A 19777-nucleotide genomic window follows, 5' to 3' on the forward strand; every position below is an offset into this window, starting at 1 on the left:
CCCTCTGCCCCTCTGCCCCTCTGCCCCTCTGCCCCTCTGCCCCTCTGCCCCTCTGCCTCTGCGAGTGCTGGGATTAAAGGTATTCACCACCACCAGCCAGCTTGGGTTGGTGGTGGTGGTCGTGGTGTTGTTGTTGTTGTTTTGGCTTTTATGTCTCTCTATGTAGCTTTAGCTGGTCTGGGATGTACTATGTAGACATAGTTGTCCTTTAATCATATAGGTCTGTTTGGCTCTGCTGGCATTCAAGGCCTGTGCCCTGTTCATTCAACTCTTTTTTTAATTCCAAGGTTCATCTTAATAGCATTTAATTGTCTTAATTGTCACCTTTTTGTGTTTTTGCTCATTCTGCTTCCTCTGTACCTCTAGAAGTAAAACCTAACTGTCCACCTTCTCCACATGTGCACTGGAGAAAAATGTGGTTCTCTGACTGGTCTTACATTTCCCCTCCTCGGGTCCTCTCCACCCTCTTCCCTTATTCCTACTCACGATCAGTCCTTGCTTCCCAAGATGCTCTGAAACAGAAATAAGACTTGTTTCTTCTCTGCATTCACCCCCCAGTACTGCAAGAGAAACAAGTGAAAGCTTTAGTTCCTGTGCAGGTATCTGTCCCCACTCCTTTCCACCTCACTCCTATGCTTGAAATGAATAATCCCTGCCCTTCCTAGAACCCTCCCTCCCTTTGTAGCCCTTTGTAGTGAAGAATACCATTCCTCTTTTGCTTGGCTCATCACCTTTCCCTCTCTCCTGGAACTATATCTTGACATACAGACACATATCCCTCAAGTACTCACTCCTGTTCTTCTTCTTCAAAGAGTTGCCTGCTCTTGCCATCTACAGGCTCTGTTCCCACTCTCTGGAACCTCCTTCTGTGAAGCTTGCACCTGCACCATTTTAATCAAGTTACTTTTGTCAAGGTCACCAGAGATTGTGTGTTGCAAATTCAGCGTTGAGTTCTCAGTCCTTATCTTTATGGTTATTTGATGATTCAGCAGCATTTGATACCAGTGGTCTCTGCTTTATCTTTGAAGTACTTCTCTTGGTTTTCTATCTACTTTTGTACCTCCTCTTTCTCAGTTTCTTTTTCTACCTTTCATGTCCTTATATATAAGACTATTTCAAGGTCTAATAAAAAAAATTCCTTATTCTGATTACCATGATGCTAACACAAGTATACACACTTATCAGAACTCATCAGGTTATAATGATAAAAGCAAATATGATTGCTGAAGCCCATGATCCCATGCTAAGGCCAGCCTGGGAAACAGCCAGACAATGCCTCAAAAATAAAAGTTTATAACAAAGTCAATGGATTTTAGTGAATGTAAACTGTAGTTCATTAAAAGCATCTATAAAGTGTATAATGAAGTCAGTAATGACTACTTGCATGTTTATGTTTCTGTTTGGGTATCGGAAGAATTTAGAATTAGTCTCGACGGTTGTACCACATCTCAGCATATAAAAACTGCTAATTTGTAAACACACACAGCATGTTATACATGGTACTCTACTTTAATTGTAAGTTTGTATGCCTGCAAGTAAATCATTAAGTATTAATACAGCTTTTTACTATAAATAGAACTTATTTATTGAAATAAGTGAAAGTATAAATTCTGTGCTCAGACTTTTTACTGCTTAGACCTTGATTTCAATATTAATTTCCCAGATTTGTGATCCTTTCTGTTATACCTTACCCCTCTCTATTTTGATGATATGAATTTCAGTGAAGAGCAGTAATTCACACAATCCCTGAGTCCCATGCTGATATATTTAATGGAAGTGTCACTAAAGACTCAGAAATGACCCTTTAACCCTATTGAAAATGAATTGAATGGCACATATCTGGAATTGGAACTATAGGGTATTTTGTTTCAAGGTCAGACAGTCAGTGACTAAAATACAGGAACTTCTGTCTTTCAAACCACCTATGCTAGTGTGCTTCTAGACAGTCACTCAAATAATTTATCAGTTTAAAGCTAGCTTTGGAGCAAGTTTCATTATATATGTTTGACTTTGTCTAGGTTATGTGCTAATGACAGATGATGAGCTAAAAACTATTTGTGCTTCACAGGGATACAAGTATTTATATCTGACACCCCAGGATTATAAGAGAGTCAGTGCCCTCAATTCTGTCCACTGTGAACATGTGGAGGATGAAGGGGAATCCAGGTAGGTATTTGTATGTCAGATGAACTTGGCCATGATTCTCAAAGATAGAGAATATTTCTTTACTTTGTGCTCATACAATCTTGAAAAGCTCTGTGGTATAATCTAGACACCTTAGATTTGCACCTTAGCTTATTAACAAAAATGCCTTGCTAATGATGGAGGCTTTTAGGTAATATTTATATTATTGACTCATTTGAGAAACAATGAAGTGTGTAAATAATTCTGAAGAAAAAGTAAAATACCAGCCACAGGCCTACCCTAAAGCACAATTATGAATTTACGTTATTCTTACTGCCTTTTCTATATTCATGATGCTTTTTTTCCCTATGTAACTGGCATTATAGTAGCTAAGAGGTTTTTGTGTTGTTTTGTGTTTTTATCCTTTGAACTAAAATTTATTTTAGGGCAATTTCTTATATTCTGATTAGACTTATATTACATATAAAGTTAATCTTCCTTCAGAAATAAACATGAAGTTTAATAGTTGCATAATATTATATCATAGTGAGTATACTATCTTTGAACATGTAGACCATTTCTAGCTTTTCTGTGTTATATCTCTGCATTGAATATTCCTTTACTGACACTTTTGGACTGTACCTAATCTTTGTTCCTGGCACCCTATCCATAAGCTCAAACATACACTAATGTTTCTGTTTAAGTAGAGTTAAATACAACAGCTTCAAGTGTTTCTGTCCTAACAGTTTGATCACTTGAATAAAATTATTCAATATATTAATTGCACATGGAGTTGAAAGAATTTCATAAGGGCTTTTGGGAGGTGGTATGTTGAAGCACAGGGTATCTGATAATCCTTTGGGTAAATTTTTCGATGTTTACATGTCAGAAAGTCCATATTTAAAGGTTTTTAAATTTTTTCAAATTGCCCTTTCAAGATTTGCATCCCCAGTCAGTAAGTACATAACACTGATTTTCTCTGTTCTGAGTGTATCACTGATTGTTGTTTAAAACAGTAATTACTATATTTAGTAATGATGAGTATCTTCTCAAAAATAGCAACTGTTGGGCAATGGTGGCACATGCCTTTAATCCCAGCTCTCGGGAGGCAGAAGCAGAGACAGAGGCAGAGGCAGTGGAATCTCTATAAGTTCAAGGCCAGCCTGATCCACAGCAAGAATTCCAGGAGAGCCAGGGCTACACAGAGAAACCCTGTCTCCAAAAACAAGATAGCAGCTGTTATTTTTATCTTGCATTTTTGATTACCAGTGAGGCTGAATTTTGATAATTTCTTGGCATGTATTTTCTAGAATGTTAATTGCTGTGGTACTATTTATTGACTAATTCTTACATTTGTGGGCCATTGCCGTTAATTTTTTCCAAGTTGTAATTAGCTGATGTGCTTCTTTGTTAGTTTTTTGTTTTTGTGGTGCTGGAGAACAAGCCCAAGACCTAGCACATGTTTTAATCACCAGAAACTTCCTATAATGTCTTTAATTCAGAATCTTTTGGTTTTATATATTAATTTATAAGGATCTGACATCTCTCTTTAATTTCCCTAAAAACAAACATGACATATTTTTCTATTTACTGATATGTTTAGTTTTCTTCATAGAAGTTATGCCATTGGTTCTCAGACTTCCTTAGTTTACAGCACTTCTCCCACCCCGCCCCCAAAGCAGAGTTTCCTTGTGTAACCCTGGCTGTCCTGGAACTCAGAGATCCCCCTGCCTCTGCTCCCCAAGTGGAGGTATTAAAGGCATGTGCCACCCCCACCCAGCTCATGGCACCTTTAATATGTCTGTAGTACTTTTTCACAGCACCCCTAAACTAAACATAGACCTAATGTGGTTTTTAAATTAAGTAGTTGAATGCAAATAGCATCATAAAGGTTTCTTTCTTATGAGGTTAATGATCACTTGGATAAAGTAATCCATGTGAATTGGGGAAAAAAAGTATTTCGTTCTTGTTTTCTGGGTAGGTCCTTAGGGAGTGTTAAAAAAGGGTTTCATGAGCCCCATGCTAAAACTTGAATTCACCGTGTAGTTAAGGATGGTCTTGAACTCCTGTCCCTCATACCTAGCATCTGAGAGTAGTATCTAGCTGATGCTTTAATAATTACAGTAACTTACGCATAATGTAATACTCTTCTTGTAGATCTTGGAGTTACCTTGTATATAACCACCCTCATTTCTTGTTCTTCCTTGGTTTTTGTGCAAAGTTTGCATTTGTTCCACAGAAACTGCAAAAACTTGACTTTATAAAGATAGTGCTGCATTTCTTTTGACAACATTCTATCTTCTGTTAAGCTGTGAACTTCCTAAAGCTAATCATTCACATGGGGTCTAACAGATATCACATGTCAGAGTGTTTTTCTAAAAATAGACTGCAGTGTCCCTAGGGGTTCACTGTGGTGCCTCAAGACGCCTTGGAACATGGTGTGGGTATGGTGGAGTTTTGCCAGCTTTTTCATGTCTCTTTCTAAAGGAAGATTAGCTTATTTGTAACATAACTCTAGAATCTGAAGTCTAGATATATAGAGAAAAAGAATTATGGATAACTTGATATTGGGAGAGGCTAAAAATAGAAAGCTACAGCAATCTGAGAAGCAGAGATACAGTCACAGACCACAGCTAAGACAAAGAAGTGGAGTCGGTAGAAGGAGAGACAGAAAGGAGCAGAAAAATACAGGGCTGAGGTAGTTAAGAGCTGTTATACAGTGCTTATCTTTATTATTTCAGCTCATGAGAGTTAAAATAAAACACAATTCCTGCCCTGTGCCAGGAACAATAAGTAATGTATGCCCATCTCTGCTTCCAGCTCAGTATTTTCCATGTGTATATGTGTGTGTGTAAATTCATGCATGTGTGATGCTGGACATCCTTTTGTTGACTCAGTACTTTACACATGTATGTGTGTGTATATATTTATGCATGTGTATGTGTGGTGCTGAATATCCTTTTATTAGCTCAGTACTTTTTGTGTACATGTGTGCATGTGTATTCATGCATGTGTATGTGTGGTGCTGGACATCCTTTTATTAACTCTGTTGCCATCTCCCATTTCCCATTGTCAGCTGTCCCTCCTAATAAGTGACTCCCACTAGACCCACAGTTTGCTTTCTGGGTAACTCAGTCAGCATTTCACTACATACATCACATCATTCCCTCTAGAGAACTATAGCTAGGAACCCTCACCAGTCTACTTGCTATTTGTAAGTGGGAATACATTGTTTTGACCTTCCTCTTTATTCTAATCTTTGAAAAGGGGAGGAATGATAATCTCCACTTCCTCTCTATTTATCTATTTGTGGTTTTTTACTTTTATATAAAATTGTCTAAGATTATTTAATGGTTGTGGCTTACTTCAGAGATATATGTTGACCATGCTTTTTTCTTAAGAATGTGTCCAAGGATGTAGGAAAGGGCTTTTAAAATCTGAGTTGTGTCATGTCGTCTTGTTGCTAAAAACCATCATGTCTTCCATATCTTAGAGGTAGAGACTACTGTCCCATTTTACAGAAGTTATTATCTTCAGAGCCACACCAGTATTTGAATCAGTAAGCTTTAACCTAGCTACTAAATTCCAAGTTTTGTTGTTTCTGTTACAGAATATCATTCCCAGTAAAGAAGGATCCAAGCTAAGATGGAGACCCTTAGAAATGAACAGAATTCGAGTCTTAAATAGTCTTGTAATGGTAGTGGTTCTGCTTAAGAGTTCCTATTACTGTGTTTAACGTTTCTGATTTGGCACAACTATGCGATAGGTACAAGATAACAGATATTATCGGGAAAGAAGAAGGACTTGGAGCAGAGAACCTTCGGGGTTCTGGAATGATTGCTGGGGAATCCTCATTGGCTTATGATGAGATCATCACCATCAGCCTGGTAAATATTCCTAGACTAAAGCTTCCTTCAATGCTGGGATTGAATCCAGGGTCTCACATTGTCTAGACAGGTGTTCTCTACCACAGAGTTACATCCTCCATTCCCCACAAGGGATGAAACTTATTGAAAAGCCAAATCTGTGGCTGGGTTTATTTCTGCCCTTCCTCACTGCTGTTGGGTCCTAAACTGAAATACTTCCTGAGATGCTATATCTACAAATGTATCATAATTATACACAATAAATGACAAGACAAGATGATATAAACTACTAAATTTCCCAAATGTAGGCTCTTTCAACGTTTTATTTCATTTCTTTTTTTGGGGGGAGGGAGACTTTTTCGAGACAGGGTTTCTCTGTATAGCCCTGGCTGTCCTGGAACTCACTTTGTAGACCAGGCTGGCCTCGAATTCAGAAATCCGCCTGCCTCTGCCTTCCGAGTGCTGGGATTAAAGGCGTGCGCCACCACCGCCCATCATTTAATTTCATTTCTTATTTCTCCAAATATTCTACCAGATTTTTAACAACTTGAATTTCTTCCTAGTGCTTTACTTGTGCATGTTGTAAGAGTAGCAGGCATCTGTAAAATGGGCAAATAAAAGAACCACAACTCCTGGAGTGTCTAATAACTCACTATTCAGTAAATTTTGTCCTTTATTTGACCTGAAAGTTGGATTGGGTGGGGGTTGTATTGTCATTAGACTTTATAAAAAGCAATACTTTTGTTCATAAGAATTTTCTATATTCTATATTTGTGCCTTTGTTTTTTGTGACATGCAAAATTTATTCTTTTTTGTTTAAGGTTACATGCCGGGCCATTGGTATTGGGGCTTACCTTGTCCGGCTGGGACAAAGAACCATCCAGGTTGAGAATTCTCACTTAATTCTGACAGGAGCTGGTGCCCTCAACAAAGTAAGTTGCCAGGATTTGGTACATGTATATGAGATTGTTTAATAATGAAAAAGTATGACTTTTCAATTCATGGTTCTGACTAGAGGGCAGCCTTCAGCCAATTCCTTCCTTATTGTGTCTTCTCCTCTAATGTTTGCCAATTAACTTACTTACCAATTCATTCATTCATTCATTCATTCATTATTTCATTCAACAAATATTTTGAGTAACTATTTATGTACCAGTATGACTCTAAGTGTTTTGTTTGTATATATTTATATATAAAATATCTATTAATATATTTACATATTATATATAATTATATATAAAATATGTATTAGTAAGCAAACTATATAAACCTCTGTTCCAAAGAGGTCATATTCTAGTCCCTTTCTAGAAAGACTGAAAACTGAATGCTTCTGTTTTCTCCCAGCGTTTGGCATGTGAGGAGACCTGTTCTCAATGCAGAAAGCTGTCAGTTTCTAAGTGTACTTACTGGCTTCTGGTTTTTGACTATACAGTGAGGATTTAGCACTGGTCGAGGTATTGACCAGTGTTTTTACAATTTTAATGTTTTGAGAAATTTCTAAACCTGTGAAGAACATTGCAGAGTGGCAAAGCTCAATAAACAATGAACAGTGGAGTGACTGGGTTCTGTGGAAGGAATGATACAGACAGAGGGGACACATCCGAGAGATGGTGAGGATACTGCACAGAAGAGTGAAACTAACCAAGACCAGGATGACAACACAGCACTCACACCTCTCTCTTTCCTTCCTCCCCTCCTCCCCTCCTTCCTTCCTCCCCTTCCTTTCACACACATACCCTTTTAAGCATCAGAACTGGATTTTCCCTCCAGAGCAGGAAACATATATGAAATGGAATAGTTTGAAATTACTGTATAAAGTTGCGGAGCCCTTTAGCTCTTCAGCTTTCTTGTCTGTTAAAGGGAGGTATTAATTTATATCCTAGTTTGTGATGCTAAAGAAAAATACACAGGCACTTAACACAAAATGTGGGCTTTCCTGGATCTCCCTTACATGGCTTGGTGCCAGCCTTTAGAGTTATACACATGCCATGTAGTGTTGAATATTGTGTTGTGACACTTTCTGGCTTTGCAGTGTGAACTGATTACTAGTGAGGTTTTGAGAATGTACAAGTTTGCTGTTTTGAGAAATTTCTAAATATACCTCTAAAAAAGAACACTTGTATAGTAGAAGTGCTTTTTAATATTTGGTTTTTAAATGACAGATTAGAGACTAACTGGTCAATCCTGTTGTTCCCATGTAAAAAATGTTGATAATTTCATTGTCTAATTAGCTTGAGGGAATATCCGAAACCACAGGGTTTGCTTTCTCTTTAAGGAAAGGCAGAATAGTATCAGCCTGAAAATGAAAGTGAAGAACTGCCGCTCCTGAGGATTGCTGCAGTGGGAGGAACTGCTGAGAGTATTAATTTTGTTAAGTTGCTCCTTTAGTTATTATCTAAGTATGAGGTTTTGATGAACACTGAAGAGTTTTAGATACTGTTCCTTTATGAGGACAGATTTTTAAGTGATATATACCCCTGTATTTCTGTGATGTTGCCATATGTAGACAGAGTGTGTTTCTGAAGTGTATATGGTTTACATTAGTGTCTCCCCTACTCTAGTATGTTATACATAGAGATTGTTTAACAGCAAAGGTTTTCTGTTTTGAGGGATTTGCTAGCATCTTAGTTGAATTTCATTTGTGCCCAGAAGAAAACAGTAGTGGTTTCTTTTTAAAAATCTGTTCTGATCAAATTCAGTATTCTTCTCTCCCATAGCCTACAGTGCTGTTTGTTAGAGAAAAGCCTGGTTACTGACGGGAGGCTCTGTTGTAGTTTAACAATGCTCGTTCCCAGAAGGATGCCATCATTTTAGTTGAAGGGAGTGTTCTTTGTAGAGGTTACCTAATCCCGCTCCACCTGCTATACTATCTTCATGTCTGTACCTCTTAACTACAAAGTCTTGTTGCTGGAAGACACCCAATTTCATGCAAATTCATTAAGAACGTCCTCTCAGCTCCATTGCTTATCAGGAATGAAAAGGGAAGCTATCAGAGAGCGCCAGCTCAGATTGCTGCCTCTGGCTCACTTCTGAATGCTAGCGCCTCACATATATGCTTACTCTATCTCTCCAGCCTCTGCTTACCGTTCTCTCTGCGAGTTTCTTTCCATCTCACTCCTGGCTCATGCTAGGCACTCTTCGTCTACATCCTTCTATGTGAGCTGATCTCTCTTTGTTTCTAGGGCTTGCTTGTAGATTCCTTTCTTTTTCTGAATGCACTCCTCCCCGAGTGTCCACGTGTGAGAAAGTCTTTGTGTGTTTGAAGCACTGTGCGGCTTGCTTTTTAAGCCCTGACCATTGTGGTCACTGTATCTGTGTACCTATGTGTAGAGTGGAAATGTAGGCAGTATATGCAGGCTTATATACACTGTTAGACTGTAAACATCTAGTGCTCACCTTCTGGAGTCTTTATCCTTTATGTTAAACATTGGGGTGAAGAATAAGAAAGGGGTGCACAGAGGTTATAGGGGAGAAAAGATTTTGTGTGTGCAAGTGCTGATCCCGTTGACCCCTTTGGAAATTGAAATAATGATAATGCGAGTCTCCTGACTGCATCAAAGTATCAGCACATCAGAAGCCAGGAGGCATGAAATGCAAATGATAAAGTGCGAGCAGATGGATTGTGCGTGATCGCCCGATGCCCAATGAATTTTAAAAGGTGCCTGTTTGCAAGGGGTGGGGGTGGGGTAGGGTGGCGGGACTGAAATAAACACGTTATCCCTGCAATTTTTTTTTGTTCTGACGCTCACTCCTGACAATATTTTTTCACACTTGAGTGAACACCCACTCCATCTCTCTCTCCCTTTCTGCCTTTCTCTCTCTCCTATCCACCACCCCCCCCACACCCCACCTCTTACACGTCTCAGGTCATGTCGTTGCAGCTCCGGTGGAAATAATAAGATATAAACCACGAGGTTGTTATTTGCATAGAAATAGCATGGAGCCCCAGGCAGCAAGAGAGAAGGACACAGGGATCATTTGTCTAAAATTTTAATGAAAACTTTTGCTGAGGTGGAGATTTTTTAAAAACTTTCTTTCTCTTGGATTTTCTCCTGACCCTTCCCACCCCCATGAGCCCCATCACTGATTTAACTTAACATGGGATATTGGGAGAGGAAGGGTTGACATGCCACACATTCTACTCACATAACACAGCAACATGTAAACTGTTCATTCCCTTAATAAGAAGCTTTAGTATACACAGTTTCCAACTTACACATTGCATGTGATTATCGGGCTTTTATGGCTGCATTCCAAATCTTCACACATGGTGGTGGTGACTTGGTTTTGGTGTGCACTTTCCTGCCTTATACTTCCAAAGTGTCTTCTTTAGAGATTTCCTCCCTGCTCTCCTCCTTCCATAGTGACCTGCATAGTAGAAACAGTATTGCTGCCGTTCCCTCCTCCTTTCATTGCTGCTGAGTTTCCCGGACTCCTTATTCTCCAGGACCGTTCCCTGCTACTGTATAGTTTGTTTCAAAACAAGAAGATATTTTCCACATTAGTATTTTTACCCTTTTCCTGTTGTGATCAGAGTATTTATGTTTCTTCCATACCTGCCTTGTTTCATTCCCTGCAGTGATTTGTAAAGTATTTAGAATATTGCCAAGTTAAGGAGCAAGATAATTTCTTGATTTGACCTTAGTGATCCAGATTTGATACTTTAAGCCAGTGAACTGGTGACTGGAAGTAGCCCAAATGACACCTGAAACTCAGAGTCAAGAGCTTCTTCCCCGTTCCTTGTTGGGGTTAGAGTGGTGTCAGGACCCCGGACAAGACTGAAACAATCAACAGACTGGATTAATTAAAATGTGAACTTGAGTCTCATTTCAGAGGAGCTCAGGCCTCTGCCCACTGTCCCCAGAGAGTGCTGAGAGTGACAGCATAAATAGAAAGAAGTCCATGAGGATTTGCTGGGCTTTTTTGTTGTTTTTCTTTTGTTTGTTTTTTGAGTTTTTGTTTTGTTTTGTTTTGTTTTGAGACAGGGTTTCTCTGTATAGCNCTGGCTGTCCTGGAGCTCATTCTATAGACCAGGCTGGCCTTGAACTCAGAAATCCACCTGCCTCTGCCTCCCGAGTACTGGGATTAAAGCGTGCGCCATCACCAACTGGCCTGAGGATTTGCTTTTTCATGTCTCTCAAGGCTACAGCAGCCATGACTTCAGGAACTATAGGCTACACATTGCTAAGTCCTCAGAATGATAGAGTTAACCTGATGGGAATGATTGATTACCTGGAGTGGAGGGACTCATGTAGGTGTGGCAGAGGTAGCAGTTGTCTACTTGAACTGTTGGTAGGACAGACCCTTGGTGAGCTGAGGTGATTTGCAGTTATAAACTCCTAAGTTAGAGTGGCTTTTGGACATTTGCAGCAACATAGATATTCCCCCTCCCTCCCCCTTCCCCCTCCCCCCAGTACCGCTCAGTTTCTGTTCTCATGTTTAGCATAGTGTCAGTGGCAGCCAGGCTAGAGGGACCTCTGCTATAAGGCGGCACTGATGTAGGTCAGAACCTGCTATCTCTCAGCCCCAGACTTGATGAAAACCTGAGCTTTGGACAGCGATGGGAATTTGTGGTTTATGGGTGTGCTCTGGACAGCAGCTGTCTGTAGGTAGGATCTCTCTTTGCAAATGGTTGTGATATGTGGGGGTAGATTACTCTGAAGGTTCTAAGTGACTTCCTCATGGTAAACTTTTTTTTCTTAGAGCTTCTACTTCTCTTTTAGGAAAAAAAGAAACCCCATAAACTCTTCCCCTTTTGTAAATAGACTGCTCTATGCACTGAATCTACTAGAAAAAGTACTCATGTAGTGCATGTGGCTAAGAGCTCTTAAGTCCTCCAGGACCTAATTCTGCTAATCTTGCTATTTCTTTAGGATTAATTTTTATTTTTTAATTCAGTGTCTGTGTATGGTGGGTATGTGCACATTAAGTATGGGCGCTTGTGGAGGCCAGAGACATCAGGTACCCCGATAGCTGGAGTCACTTTAGGTGATTGCCTGGTATGAGCCGCCTGATATGGAGACTGGGAATTGCGCTCCTGTCCTCTGGAAGAGCAGTATCATTAAGCCATCTCTTTAGTGTTAATCTTGCTTTTGAGACTTAGCCCAAAAAAATCACACCCTTCTCTGGTTTACCTTCATTACCATGCCCAAAGTTTTATCTAACTATGCAATGTGAAGTGTGTGATGTCACTCACATCTGACTCTTTAACGTAGTACTGGAGATCATATGAAGGAGATTTGTTTGTGGAACACTACACTGTACATGTTCCATGTCCATCCATGATGCTGTCATATACAATGTGAGAGAGTTAGAGAGATTCAAGGAGGGAAACAATCCTTAGTGATCCCTGGGGGAGGGCAACATTGTCACTTTGACTGAAAGAAGTTAACAACATAGACTGTAGAGCCAGGCTGCTGAGGGTTACTGTCTGGCTCTACCACATACAAATTATCACCCTGAGCAATTCCTTAACACCCCCATTCCCTGACCTGTGTTTCAGGTTTATTAAGTGTACAATGGGAGGCCATGGTAAAACTTACATACCAAGGCTTTTGTGGGGATTAGATGAGTTAACTTAGGAAACTCCTGGTACTATGTGGTCTTTCTAAGATACATTCCAGGTTTATACTTATCACAGTTCAATATCCAGACCCTGGGGTAGGAATGTAAACAGTATTCTCTATACTTTCTGGCTCTCTAGAGGCAAAAGTTCTTTGGAAAAAAAAAAATGTTACATGGCTTTCCTCCCTTTAGTAGTACATTCACATATTGATGTTCCCAATAGATGTTATGTAAAAACTATTAACACACTTTGGAACACCACTAGTTTAAGAGGCACCATGTTCAGCCTTGATAGGGTAGTATATATGTCAGTCATCTGTCTCTAAGAGTCCCCAGGGACTTGTTGATACAATAACCCTCATCACTCTAAGCATCAGCCCATCAGTTAGCATTGTTAAAAGCCCTTCACTCCCTATTTTTACAATAGGTAGTTCCTATATCCCATAGCTCTCTCCTTTGTAAAGAGATTTTTTAAATATTTTATCTAAATGAGTTTTGCATTGACACTATGAGTGAATTCTCAGAGAATATTGTAGTCAGTGTCTGATCTCCTTAATTTTCTTTTCTTTTCTTTTTTTTTTTCCCTGAGACAGGGTTTCTCTGTGTAGCCCTGGCTGTCCTGGAACTCACTCTGTAGACCAGGCTGGCCTCAAACTCAGAAATCCGCCTGCCTCAGCCTCCCGAGTGCTGGGATTAAAGGCGTGCGCCACCACGCCCGGCTTGATCTCCTTAATTTTCAAGCCCATCTTCTACACATAGACAAAATGTTGATAAATCTGGTCCCATTTTAGAAAGCTGTTTTGGTTTTCTTTTGTTGCTCCTATTTGTAGAAAACTGTACCAAGTATTTCTGACTCGGTTAGCATGCCTTAGTGATGTATGAGCAACCTAGTCCTGAATACTGGCTTGGAGATGCTTCACAGTAGAATTGCCACTCAGATTTCCATTACAAAAGTTGCCTTTACTATCTAAGCTAGCCTCATGTATCTATAATGGCTTCAGTACTATGGACTTGAGAGAACTGACAGATTCTAGTTCAGAGCTTCTAGATAAAGGGAAAATCCTGAGCCTCTGCTTTGGGGCATTGAATACAGACACAGGAATGATCACACTGGCCAACATAGGAGAAATGGGCTCAAAGTCAACTTTGGAGTTCTAGAATGTTCTAGTTTGCATTCTGTTTCTGTAGTAAATACCATGACCAAAGCTACTTAGGGAGAAAAGTGCTTATTTGGCTTATAGTCCATCGTTGAGGGAGGATCTCAAGCAGAAGAAGCGATAGACCCGTGGAAGGAAAGCTGTTACTGGTTTGTTCCCCATGGCTGCTCAGTCTGCTGTCTTATGCAACACAGTACATCTGTCCAAAGGTGGCTGGGTCCTCCCACATCAATCATTAATGGAGCAAATTTGTTCAGGCACACACACACACACACACACACACACACACCAATTTGATCGAGGCAGTTCTTCAACGGAAATTATCTCTTCCCAAGAGACTCTAGTTGGTGTCAAGATGGCACAAACTAACCAACATATAAAACCTTTAGATGAAATTTTTTTTTTGCTTAGTCTCCCTTTTGCAAGTAACTTTGGACTTTAGTTCTTTGTGTAAAATGGGAAGTATATGATAGGTATTGCTTACCTTAAAATGGAAGACAAGAAGAGCTCTTAAATTTCCTTTTAATTGCTACCATTCTGTACTACAGAGATGTGTGTTGCTCTGGAAGTAGAGAACTATGTTAGGCTAAAACAAAAAGAGAACAGGTTAGGACAGTGGAATTTTAAAAAGGTGCTACATATTAAAATGTAATATTAAAATTACATATAATGAAATGTAAAATTCTTATATATTAGTGGAAGTAACATTGTGATTTAAATTTTATCTTGATAGACATAATGGTTCATGCTTTTAATCCCAGCAGAGACCAGTTTAAGACCAGCTTGGTCTACATAGTGAGTTTCAGGACAGCCAGAGACACATGGTGAGACCCTGGAGAGAGCGAGACAGAGACAGAAGACTAAGAGACACAGAAAGAGAACAGTAATAAGTTAATCCTGCTACAGAGACTTAGGGATCACAGGGGTAACAGCTCAAACACTTTGAGTCCAATGTCTGGTAGAATCAGTAAAGGTGACATAGTTTGGGGCACTCAAAGCCTTGAAGGCATAAATACAAAAGCTAACCTGCTAGAATTTGTTACCCTCACTTCAATATGCAGGCTCTACATCACTTTATATATGTGGAACTCTGATATATCTCTGCCCCATCTCCAGGATAACCATTTCAAACCGCCAAGATTCTAGTGTATCTTTTGAGTGTTAAGTGAAAAAGTGTCTTTACTTCACATAATCTGTGATTCACAAGGGCTTCTTCACTTCCTGTTACTAGTAAAGTATTTCCCCTGAACTCAAGCTAAATACTCTCTTATGCCCTTATGCAGAGCTGTGTCCTCAGTACCTTCATTTTCTAGTCAGGCATTCCTTACACCATTGTTTAGTGTGTTTTCTTCACTTTCCTCTTTCTATACATGTTCATAGTTCCTTTTCAGATTGTTCTTCACTTGAAGCTTACTACCCTGTCAGCTCTCTCTCTCTCTCTCTCTCTCTCTCTCTCTCTCTCTCTCTCTCTCTCTCTTCAAGCTTTCTTCTCCCACAACCCCAGCCTGGAATTCAAGTAAATTAGCTTCTCACCCTTGCCTCCCAGTTAAAAATCCTGTACTCCTCCAATAGTGTCTCCTCTTGGATTTGCAGTCCGCAGCCATCTCCAATAACCATCAGGCTGTCAGCTTTGCAGCTCCCTGCTACCTCCCACCTCCCCCATCACTCACTAGAGGAAAAAGAGAGCTGGAGCCAGAGCTTGAAATATATCATGCAATAGTGTATCATGAATTTGTTGTGAATCACAGCGGTGAAGCAGGTTTATTTATTTCTGAGACCTTAAATCAATACAAAGTAGGTCTCTTAGTTCTGAAGCTGGGATGGAGTGTGAAAAAATGAGCCCATTGTACTCTTAAAACTTTGGGGAAAGGAGATGACAGCTATATAATTCCATTTACCAGGCACTAGGGGCTTTAATGTGAAGGTGACAGGGAGCTCTTTGTGCATTTAGAGCACCATATCTTCTAAATAAAAGATCTGTACACCTGATAGTGGAGCACAGCTCCAAGTTTAATAATCTCCAAGCATTAGACCAAGCCAATATGTTCCCAAGTCAGAGGGGCCCCCTAACACCCATAAATTAAAAGTGCAACAACTGCACATGGTGGTAGATTAGAAATTCGAGGATTCCAGTCCTTCCTGAGGAAGATAGACCTAAGCCCTTGCTGTGCAGACTGCTGTGTGACTGTGATAAAGATATGGGAGTCTAGACTCTTTAGAAACCTGACTCCTGGCTGGCTATCATCCTAGAAGTGTCCCCTGTGCATGGGTCCAAATCTAGCTATGTCCTCTCTCCTTCAGGATGGCTGTCATCACACAGTCTAATTGGCTAATGCACACAGGTAGGAATGTTGAATCATGAGAGAAGCTTGATGGACATTTTAGATTGAACTCCAGATTACCATGCCTGAGCTTCATGTTCTTATGCTTGAGTCTTAACCAATTTCTAATTTTAATAATGTCTCAGAACCTAGGATTTAAGTCCTGTAAAATGGCACACATATCTGGAAATTTGAGAAACCAGTTATTAAGGAAAAGAATTCTCTCCAGTTTGGCCAATAGCATAAGATACAAATATGATGAGTTAAGACCATCTCATCAGATAATCACCTTTTGAATATCTTCATTTTCTACTTGACTTATCAATAAAATATCTTTTCTCAATCAATAAATCAGATTTGTACAATTCAGTAGAGCAACACTGATAATATATGACTAGAGTTTACTAGTAGCCCATGTAGAGAATTTTTAAAGAGGTCCAGAGGCATGGCTCAGCGGGTAAGGGCTCTTGCCCCCAAGTGTAAGGAACTGATTTCCATCCCCTGATCAGGCATGAGAAAAGGAGAGCACTGACTCTCACAGATTGTTCTCTGACGTACACACACTCCATGGTGCACAAGTGCTCATACACTCATACACATACACACACAAAATAAATGTTAAGGGTTGTAGTCGGAACCAGTAACAACTCAAAAACATCACTCAGCATCTGCACCAAAGACAGGTAAAAGGAATGAATCACTTGCTTCCCTTTTATACTTTACATTATAGCACTAATAAGAGACTTGGTTTTAGTGGCTTGACTTGCTTAAATATATCAGTGTTGAGTTTCTGTAGTTCATATGGAACTCTGGCATTCATTCATTGCATTTGTAATTTGTAAAGTTGCTTTTATGTTGAGATACATTATGATTCCTGATTTCATGGTATTTAAAACAAACTTCATTTTCAGAAATATCCAATCTTTTGACTTTGCAACATAATATCTGTAAACATGTGGGACCTATTCATACCTGTCCATCATGAAACATGCAGCCTATAGACTAATGTTTGGACATGCCTGATACTAAGGGATTAAAAAAAATGCTACCCACCATAAACAAGAAAATGAAAAAAAAAAAAAAGCTACAGAGAAAGAATAAATGTTACTGTCTAGTAGGAAGTCAGACTCTGGCAAGTCAATCTTTCAGATATATCAGATATCTGGCTCCTGTGAGCTCTGGCACTGGGTCATTTTACCATTTGCCTCAAGTACCAGTCTATTTAGAAAAGCCAAGAGGTAACTAAAAAACATTTTTTAAAAAAATCTGTGAGAAACATGTATTTGGTAAAAGACAATCCAGAATATATAAAGAATTTTCAGAACTCAATAAGAAAACAGCCCAATAGTTAAGTACATGTGCAAGAAATTTGAGTAGACTCTCCATGGAAAAAGATGTTTAAGGATGGAAGATAAGTGTATGCGATTATGTCTGTCACTCCTCATTAGGGAAATTAAAGCCACAGTTTCACAGCACTACATTCTTTCCCTAAATGACTGCAGCTTTTTGTTGTTTGTTTATGGTGATGGCAGTCAAACCCACAGTCTGATACACGCTAGGTAAGTGCTCTAAATCTGAGCTATATCCCCAGCTCTAGGAGGAACAAAACCAAGTATTTTTTAATGATAATTTACAAAATTCCAAGTGCTGATATGAATTGGGATAGCTAGAACTCTGTCCACTATTGAAAGAAATGCAGAAGTGGTATCACTACTTTGAAATCTGTGTTTTGGTTTCTGTTTCTTTTACTAAGTTAGCTATACACTCACCATACAATCCTGTATCCAAATGTTCGTGGCAGCTTTCTTCCTAGTCTCTCTCCAAACTGACAACCTAAATGTCTACCAACTGACAAACACAGACTGAGTTGTGGCACCAGCTGTGAAAAGGAAGTACCTACACTTGGACTGTATGAATGAATGTGATGCACTCCATATGATAACCAAAAGTAGCTAGGCCCGGAATGCTATATACTCTGCAAATCTCGTTATATGCCTCCTTAACAAACGGACAAGCAGTCAGAGCAGAAATGAGATCACTGGCTGTTAGGAGTAGGCAGAGGGGCCAGAGGAGCGTGATGATAATGTTCCCATGTCGTTACTGTGTACTGGATGTGACTGGATGTGTTTGTCAGTGTCATAGAATTTTATACCATAAATTGGATACTTTTGTTACATGTGAATAATCTCTCAATAAGGTAGACTCTTGTCTGCCCTCTTGGTGGTTTTTTGTTTTTGTTTTTTTGGGGGGTGTTTTTGTTTGTTTGTTTGTTTTGAGTTGGGGCTTCACAGAGTGGAAGCTGACCATAAACTCCTGACTCTCCTGCCTCTAGTTCCCAAGTGCTGGGATCACAGACATGAGTCACCACACCTGGCTCTAAACCAGACTTTATTTAAAATGCTAAATATTTCCATTTGGAATTGATTTATTGTCAGTACTTTCATGTCTCTAGCTAAATGAGTAGTTAGCTGATGGATCTCTGGGATGAGCGATTTCTTTTGGCAGGCAGCTCTCTATTCAGAAGGCTATGCCTTTTCTCTCACATTTGACAGGCAAACTATCTATGGTTCTTCTTTATTCCTTTACATTAATAGTATCTGCCACTGCACCTGTAAGTCCTTATTGTTCCTCTACTGGTTAGTTTATGCTTGTGCTCTCAGTGAGCAAAGCTCTTGCAGTGCTTTTTCTGATCTGTATCTCAGTGTCTTTGTGGTTAAATACTTTCCTATCAGGGAATGATGGCACACACCTGCCCTAGGAGGCCAGGATAAGATGGTCAGCTTGAGGCCATCCTGAGCTATATACATAGTAAGACACTTGTTTTAAAATACATTTAAAACAAAACCAGTCTTTTCCTGCCACTGGTAGCAACAGTCTCTTTGCCAGAGATTACTCTTCAGCAAACTTGATCACATCAGAATTTGTTTCTTATTGAGAGATTTTTGAGTCTTGCCAAGGGGATTATCTTGACTCAAACTATGGCTCAAATCCCCTCTGCCTGCCAGTGTGTATCACTGAGCTTCCTCTCTGCCTCCAAGCCTAATCCACCAGCTGCTGGCTAGCTCTCTAGTTTGCCAGTGCCAGCCATGACAACAGTATAGAAAGGAGTGTAACCCTTTAGCTGTGTATTTGGTAACAACCAAGTATTCTTGGTCACAGAGGCATTGTCCCTGACTCCCAAGAAATTTAGTTCCACTCACCCTTGGATATATTCCTGGTGAAACATTTACACAGTAATATGTGCAGCACCACTTAGAATTGTTAATTGGAGATTGAATTACTTGTCTACTTTTAAAAATATAGTTCTCTCAGGTCAAGGAGGATGTTAGGAGGAGAAGCGCTGTTCCGGTTTTCCTCTCCCCTTGCCCATCCTCCCTTTTGTCCCTTTGTACCACTCTTTCCCCACTGCCATCTGCTCTCACTCATCTGTCTGTCTGTCTGCCCTCCCCATCCTTTATCACTAACATCCCAGAGAGATGTTAATACCTAGAATCATGCATGTGATCCAGTGATGATTGCTCAGTAAATTTACCCTCTGGAGAGTGGAAATACCATAAGAGGATTGCAGCAAGAACTCTGCTTGTGTAGCCTGATTCTCAGAGTCGAAGGAATTTTGTGTTCCCTGCTTCCTAAAATAGTAGATGCTCTGACTCTCCAAGGATTATTAAAAAGGGAAGAAAGGTGCAGATTTTCTTTTTTACCATGATCGATATTCACCATTATTATTTTCCATCTTATCACATGA

At 39.7% G+C, this 19777-nt stretch overlaps 1 protein-coding gene across 9 annotated transcripts in view; it reads left to right on the forward strand.

Annotated features, from left to right (window-relative positions):
• The window catches only part of Acaca (acetyl-CoA carboxylase alpha), a 271090-nt gene that overhangs the window by 208474 nt on the left and 42839 nt on the right, over window positions 1–19777 (forward strand). For all 9 annotated transcript variants that reach the window (XM_021211498.1, XM_029546021.1, XM_029546020.1 and 6 more), the window contains 3 exons: window positions 2069–2166; window positions 5891–6011; window positions 6812–6922. In XM_021211498.1, the coding sequence (XP_021067157.1) occupies window positions 2069–2166; window positions 5891–6011; window positions 6812–6922 (330 nt within the window). The remainder of the gene's footprint in view (window positions 1–2068; window positions 2167–5890; window positions 6012–6811; window positions 6923–19777) is intronic.

The sequence above is a fragment of the Mus pahari genome, chromosome 14, assembly GCF_900095145.1.
Source record: "Mus pahari chromosome 14, PAHARI_EIJ_v1.1, whole genome shotgun sequence".
NCBI lineage: Eukaryota > Metazoa > Chordata > Mammalia > Rodentia > Muridae > Mus > Mus pahari.